The following is a 7,601-nucleotide window of genomic DNA, read 5'->3' on the forward strand; positions in this document are numbered from 1 at the left end:
AGTTAGCTGCATACGCATTCTTCCACGAACGACGTTGGAGAATAATCAGGTGCAATGCAAGCATCCCCTATTACCACGTGGATGCGCATGTGGTCTCCGCACGCACCGGCCTCAAAAACACCGTGCTGGTTTGTAAAACCTCCTTCAGACAGAGATTATGTGCAATGCAGAAAACGTGCTGCACTGCAGACGTGTCCACAGATCGGTCTCACATACTAAGCTTAGAAGGTTTTGTAAATGGATTAATGGTGGCAACTCCCCCTAGCATTGTTATTATGTGGGGAAATCCTCTACTTGCAGCCCATTCCAGCCATTTCCCTTTCCATGAGGAAATCACTTGATCGTTTGAAAAACACGCTCCATTTTCCATGCCGCGAAAAGTATTCATAGTCGCCACTTGACTCCAATGTGTTCATGCAGAGTAACGGAACTTCACTGCCAAGGAAGACCAAATATTGGTAATTAGACACCATCCAACCATTGTCAAGGTAAACTCATTACTGCTACTTAAACACTGTCATAGGCGCACGCACAAGGGAAGGGGGTGCACCCCCCTCCTAATCGTCTAAGTCCCCTAATCGCCAAGTCTTCCCCATACATTTACTCTGTCGAACCTGTTCCGTCATTGCTTGCATTGCAGTGCTATGGCCAAGAAGGTTTTTTAACAGCCGAAGACCCACAATGTTGCATTCTAAGAACTGTTTACTTGCTGGGTCATTTTGAGGCAATCTTTTCAGGGTTTTTTTTGCAGTTACAGTAACCAAAAAAACAAATCTGTCACATTTTCTGGGGTCTAGAGAGAATGGAAATTACTCCAGAAATGCAATGTTACATTGATGCTTCAGCAACGCAGAGACTGCCTTCCTCTGCTGGTACTCACGTGGTGAACACACAAAACGACACTCAATTTTTTGACACTCAAAATGTGAACAAGGGAGGGGAAAGCCTCAGGGTGCTTGCGAACGTTTCAACAAGAGGACTGTCTTCGTCTGGGTGAAGACAAGACCTCTTGCGGAAATGCTGGCAAGCACCCTGAGGCTTCCCCCTTCCTTGTGCACATTTGAGCGTGAAAAAACCAGCCGCTTATCCTCTCTATACCATGTATTCCTCTACCGATGTTACAGATTAAAAGAAAAACTACTGCTGAATAATATCTTGCATATTTTTCAATTCCCTCACATGGAAATAAATGTTTTATAATCATTCCTCATCTTTGCGCTTCGTTTTGGCCTTAGGGGCCTAGGTGAGAGGAGGTTGGGGGGCACTGCACTGAAACTTGGCTCGTTCTCATAGAGAACCCTGCGCATGCCTATGGACACCGTTCAAAAACTTGTCTAAGCATCTTAGCTGACGCTGAACAGGCACTCATCGTCTCAGCAGCAAGCATGGGAGCACACGTGCATAGCATTCGGTGCATGGAATATGGGTGATGAGTGACCACTTTCTTCGAGTATCGAAACTATGAAAATTGGCCAACTAGCCAGACAATGCCTGGGCGGCTCACCACCACGTCTTTGTGACTCAGGCTATGCTAGGGGAGCCACGAGGGCAGTCAGCCGTGGCAGTAAATTTCTCATCCCCACCGTTGTCAGCAAACAATGAGTGAGTGAACGTGAGAGTGGACATGAGAGTGAGTGAATAGTTGTGAGCGCGAGTGAGTCATGAGAGCGAGTGGTCATGAGATGAGTGTGAGTGAGTGGTTGCGAGTGCGAGTGGTCATGAGTGCGAGTGAGTGGTTGTGAGTGAGTGGATGTGAGTGCGAGCGGTCATGGGTGTGAGTGGACATGAGTGTGATTGAGTGGATGTGAGTGCGAGTGGCCGTGAGTGTGACTGAGCCACCTCTCATGGTGCCAAGGTATGGGTACATGAGATGCCTGCCACATAACGCGTAAATTTATGTGGCTGGGGTGGCTGCTGGTAGGCCAGTGGTGATGATGCTGGGGCCAAGCCGTATTTTGTTTTTTTGAAGGCTTTCCTGGTGTTGCCAGCAAATTTGTTTCCAGGTGATAATGTCAGCAACCTAGTGGCAAGCTGCTACTTTGCAGCATCTTGCTGCTCTTCTTTACGGGGGTGCCATCTGCCCTCCTTTGGTCTGGCAAGTTTTGGAAGGTTGACACCCCCCTCTCGCACACTTCTACACGGTGGCTCTGCTTGCACGGAGCCACCCTCGACGGTGTTTTGTCCTCTATCACTGCTGCTCTTCATGCTTTATATGATAAATATGGAAAGAAGGCTACAAGGAAGTAATCTAGGTAATAATCTGTCGTACAGATTACGTGGAAAGGTCACTGAGCAACGGCTCCTGGTTTAATGTATGAGGACGATATTGTACTGTTAGCAGATAGCCAGGAAGATTTGCAAGCTCTGGTTAATTGTTGTGGAGACGAAGGAGACGCTCTAGGTCTCAGTTTTAGTGCAACTAAGTCAGGTGTGATGATTTTCAGCGATACAACTGATCAGGTGCTTACAATACAAGGCCACGAAAATACCCAGAGTGGCTGAATACAAATATCTTGGGATATGGTTAAACGAAAGGCAGAGATATATGGAAAAGCCCGAACAGTCTAGGGCAAAAGGGCGAAGAGATGCCGGGATAATGAAACATAGAGTATCATGGGGGTACAACAAATATGAAGTACTGAGAGGTATTTGGAAAGGAATAATGGTGTTGGGGCTTACTTTCGGGAATCCGGTTCTGTGCTTTAGGGCAGAAGTTCAGTCGAGATTAGAAGTAAATAAGAGAGCTGTTGAGATTAGCACTAGGTGCCCATGGCAAAACCACAAACGAGGCAGTACAGTGGGATATGGGCTGGGCATCCTTTGAAGCAAGGGAAGCTCAGAGTAAAATGCTATATGAAGAACGCCTGAGGAAACTCGACGATAACAGGTGGGCAGCTAAGGTATTTAAACACTTATACAGAAAGAGCGTTGACTCACAATGGCAGAAAAGAACTAGGAAACTAACCAGTAGGTATGCCCGACATGAGGACGGAGAAAGCAAGAGCATTAAACGACATGTTAAAACCACAGAAGGTAAAAATTAGATGAATTCAATGGAAAAGAAGCGGTATAGAATTAAATCAATACTGAAGGCAGATTTGGAAGAAATTGTTCTATGATAACTCAAGAGGCAGCACCTTACTCTTTGAAGCTAGGTCAGGGTTTCTAGAATGCGCAGCTACAAAAAGAAATTTAACGAAGAAGCTGACACATGAGTTTTATGTGGTAGATCTGTCGAAACAATTGAACATCTCATACTCAAATGTGATGGTATCCATCCAGATGTCGATGCAGGCACAGTCACTCTTCCTGAGGCCCAAGGGTGTCATGTAAATAAATCTGCAGTGGAAGCTAGCAAAAAGCGATTGGAAGATTGGTGGCTCAAAAGCAGAGAGGTCACATAAGGTTAGAAGTGTAGGAAGCTGTACTGAAAGAAAATGGCAAATTTTAACAACAATTTACAACACAGTTAAACAAAAAAAAAGCCGAGCATGGTGGCAACTGCCACCACCGTTTTAAAGGAGACGCTCCTGTTTTCCATCCATCCATCCATCCATCCATCGGCCCGACTGGGATAAAACTGGAAGTGAAAAGTAGGCTTTAGGCTTAGCGCCAATAGCAATACATGGAAATAAAAGTTTTCAAAGCAGTTTTCGGATTTCACTGTGCACCTGTGATGTCATTCCTCGTAAAGAACAACCGAGTTCATCCTAGAACAAATTCTGAAAACATGAAGCGTCATTTAGACGGCGATGTATTATTAAAACACCCCGTTAAGTGCACGTGGGGCGATTTCCTGTTGGGGGTATGGAATGGGAGCGTGGCCAAAGTAAGTGTGCAGTACGGAGACAAGAGCGAAAATAGCTGTGAAAACAGCCCCCTTTTATTTATTTTGTTAACACTGTCTGTAATGCTATGAGGCATCACGTTTCTGCGGTCAATTGTATACCTAGTTGTGGATTCGAAGCTAAGTGAGAGTTGGTGCATCCAAAAAGTACTCGGCAGGCAGGAAACAATTCGAGTTACAGCGCCAACTGACACTACGCTGTATCTTCGTATTTCTTGTGGTCCGCCAGCTATGCGTTGTGCGCCATCCAGGATGTCTGACGTCACCAATAAGCCATGTTGTGTCAGCTGAGGAGCACAATGCCGTGACATCTGTTGCACCCGTAGTCGAACACATTATGTCTGGCTTTGCAAGAAACCCCAGCAGCTATCAACCACGCGCACAGATGTCGAATCTCTTATTTCACCAGCCACACCTTAGGATTGTACAGTAGCCTGAAGCCCCCAAGCTGCAGTTAGCGGACATGAAATGAACAGGAAGGAGACAGGAAGAGGAAAGAGGGGAGCGACAGGTAGAAAGAATCCATCTGTTCCAAGTACACACAGAAGCTCACCACTAGCAGAGTTTACATGAATACGACAACAGGTGCATCAAATTGCATCAAATTTCTAGTGCATTGCATTCATGTAAATGGCAATAATGCACTACGAAAGTGCGTCGTACCAATGCACCAGACGGGGGTGGATTGAAACTATATGAGTCGATTTTTGCAGTGAATGGAAACGGTTTTGGAGGCACACCGTCTCATTCCTGTGGCAACTATACAATACCTCCTTGGCCAAATAACAAAGCAAACTGTGCTCAAGATGGGGAAAGCTGGACCCCTCTGCCGCGTGCATTGGGTGAGGATCAACGTTCCACCGGACTTGCAGCAGCACATGTAAACAGTAGCATATCGGCTCCGCAAGGTACGCTAGGAAATGTGATGCGCTACTGCCTCATTCATGTAAACACGGCTACTGTTTGCTCACGGGTGCGCACACTGCCCTGTGGCCACGGTAGTGTCGTAAGAGTGTTCGGGGTTACACCTAGTGCCCTTTAGACCGCGAGCACTATAAGTTCAGATTTTCCAGATTCTTTTTGAGCCGAGGTGTTTCTCATGCCTTCAGGACAGGTCGAAAAGGCAGGATAGGCAAGGAACACAGAATATTTCTACACAAGACACAAAGCTTCAGCGTAACACGGCAATGAGTCCCACAGAGGTGAGCTCTGCCCGCTTCGGCACACTGCAATGGGAAACAAGAAGACCTTTAGAATAATATTTTATACTGCTATGATAATCTCCTGCAGCCCTTCCAGTACTGCATCCATGTCCCGGGCACTCCAATGGACTTTGTCAACTCGGCAGTCCATGCCAATCCTCCTGGAAGAAATAACAGCCGCTACTTTGAGGTGGAAATACAAACACCACTCTTATTTACCTCTCCACGGCGGTCCAATTTCGATGGAGGCTAAATTCTAGAGACCCGAGTACAGTGGTGAGCAGCCCTATCTAGAGAGGGTTGACGGTGCTTAGCTATAGTGCCTCAGTGGAGCAAGTCAGCGTCATCTAATGTACAAGCTTTAGGTTTGAGTTATGCGTCCCGTGCGCATGCACGGCAAAAACAGAGGGATGCCTGCTCGTGGGTTCTCGGCCTCATTTCTGCTCAGTGCTTGCGCTTCACGCCTCTGGGGCCGCGCTGAATGATATGTAACAGCGGCCGGAAAACAAATGCGTTTCATGCGAATCACGAGGCAGCTAGGCAAGCAAGTGCAAGTGGCATTGGGTGATCGCAAGCAAGTGCCAGTGGCATCGGGTGATCGCACATTTCAAAAGCAAGTGCAAGTGATAGCGGATGATCGTGTGTTTCAAATACGCACCTGGCTGAGAATTGGGCCTAGTTGGTTATTTGGTGTCTGTTTTCATCTTGTCCATATAAGGTTAACGCATCACCACCACGTACCATGCATTAGAGGTGTATTGTTTGATGGCATGTCTTTGCACTGCGTTAGTTCAAAATTTCTTGCTAGAATCTCATCGACTGCCTTACTAAAGGTTACAATATTTTCTTTTCTATGCTTTATTACATTTTGAATTAATCACTTCTTCCTCTTTTTTTGTCTCTCTCTCTTCCATCCAAACTCTTATCTCTTTTCACTCCCTGCCCTCCTTGTGGTAGACTCCCCCGGTGTTCTCCCATGTGCTTTTCTTTTGCTTTTGGTATGTACAGGTGAATAGCACAACCTCTGCCTCCAGATTTTTGGCCGATCCCTCAGTGTGGGTATGTGCCATCTTTTCAAAAGCTAATAACAACAACCACTACAAGGGACACTGTATTTGGCATCCGTACAGATCTAGGAACGATGCACAAATGCGCGATCATTCGCTATCACTCGCGCTTGCTTGCCTGGCCGTCTCGTTACACTCGTGAAACACGGCGGCATGGCGACGCCCTGGTCACCGTCACAGCGTCACAAAGGCTCCTCTATTTTCGTCACAAATGCAGACAGCGCGCCCTGGCGGCACGAAACGAACTGAGCAGGCATCCCTCTGCTTTTGCCGCGCATGCGCACGAGCTTCTTTCCTCCATGCGCACGAGACGCATAACTCAAACACAGAGCCTAACGTTAGATGGCGCTGACTGGCTCCTCTATTTTTTTACCGCAGAGCACCGTCGGCGCGCTCTAGACGTACCGGGCTGCTCACCGCTGTACATTACGCGAGTAAATACGGTATGTGCATGAACACAACACCGTAAATGTGACACAGAATGCAAAAGGAGCCTTACCTCTTACGCCCCAAGCGCATAGCCAGCGAAAGCCGGACTTCCACTCACTCCGACCCATGGCGTTGCGCTAACATCGCCTTCGTTATTCAAGCCAGGCACCGATACTGATCAGCGAGGACGATGACACCGCACAAGCACCAATGCGAACAGCATGGAGGAAGAAAAAAATCGAAGAGGGAGCGTCTGGCGACTGCCTTGAAGCCTAGCCATAAAAGTATAAAAAATACAGTAAAAACAAAAGAGTCCCCACGTGATAGCGTTCGGTGATCTCTACTACATGGAGGAAAAAACTAGGAGGGAGCATGAAAGCATCATGGGAAAGAAGCCCTCACGTGACAAGGCAGCGGTAGCTCTTAGCCGGATTTCGGTTTCGGTTTTGCTCTCTCGCTGTGTTGTGTCACGACTAACAGGGCTGCGCTCGAAATTTGAGAAGCGCACACAGGCCATGGAGCTTGGAGATTTGTATGTACCGAGAGGCCAGTGCCTCAGTGCGCCCGTGTGTTTCGCGAAGTGCGGCTGGGTCGTCTGAGCTGCGCAATGAAATGCTGCGTGCCGGGATGCAGGATCCGTACGGAAGAACGCCGTCCTGGGGGCCTCACCACAATCACAAACAGAAAATTCTTGCTACTGTCACTAATGGCAGCGCCTGTCAGGTCGCAGCAACGAAAGCTGCATTATTCTATAGGACGGTATCTGCCGTCGTCTTCTGACAAGGGCAGCCACTTCTCGAGCAACGGCGTGAGCCCACAGCAACGCGTTAACTCCGAGCATCGGCTCCGAAACCGACAAACAAGATAACGCCGAGGGCCGGGAGACCCCGCGCAGGGGCAGACGTAAAGCCGTCGGCACGCTCTCTCGGCAGCGAGAGAGAGAAATACTTTACTGCTGCATTTCACGCCGGAACCGCGTATGTGCGCGAGCGTATTCGGCGCGACTTGTGCCTCGAGAATAGCCCCACTGCGCGCGCGCATGCGCGGACTAGGGCG

General features: G+C 48.0%; 1 protein-coding gene across 7 annotated transcripts in view; it reads right to left on the reverse strand.

The window, feature by feature from the left end:
- LOC149352552 (uncharacterized) overlaps positions 1-6,907 on the reverse strand; it is an 84,634-nt gene extending 77,727 nt beyond the window's left edge. For 6 of the 7 annotated variants that reach the window (XR_016290810.1, XR_016290811.1, XR_016290809.1 and 3 more), the window contains exon 1: positions 6,616-6,907. Coding sequence is in view for 3 of the 7 variants with exons in the window: in XM_089581742.1 (XP_089437868.1) it covers positions 6,616-6,673 (58 nt within the window). In the remaining 4 variants the exon portion in view is untranslated. Of the gene's footprint in view, positions 1-5,092; positions 5,211-6,615 lie in introns of those variants that run through there. The other variant, XR_016290812.1, reaches the window with a different exon arrangement.
- Positions 6,908-7,601: the final 694 nt, after the last annotated feature.

Source organism: Amblyomma mixtum, chromosome 3 (assembly GCF_055824585.1).
Source record: "Amblyomma mixtum isolate Tamu chromosome 3, ASM5582458v1, whole genome shotgun sequence".
Lineage (NCBI taxonomy): Eukaryota > Metazoa > Arthropoda > Arachnida > Ixodida > Ixodidae > Amblyomma > Amblyomma mixtum.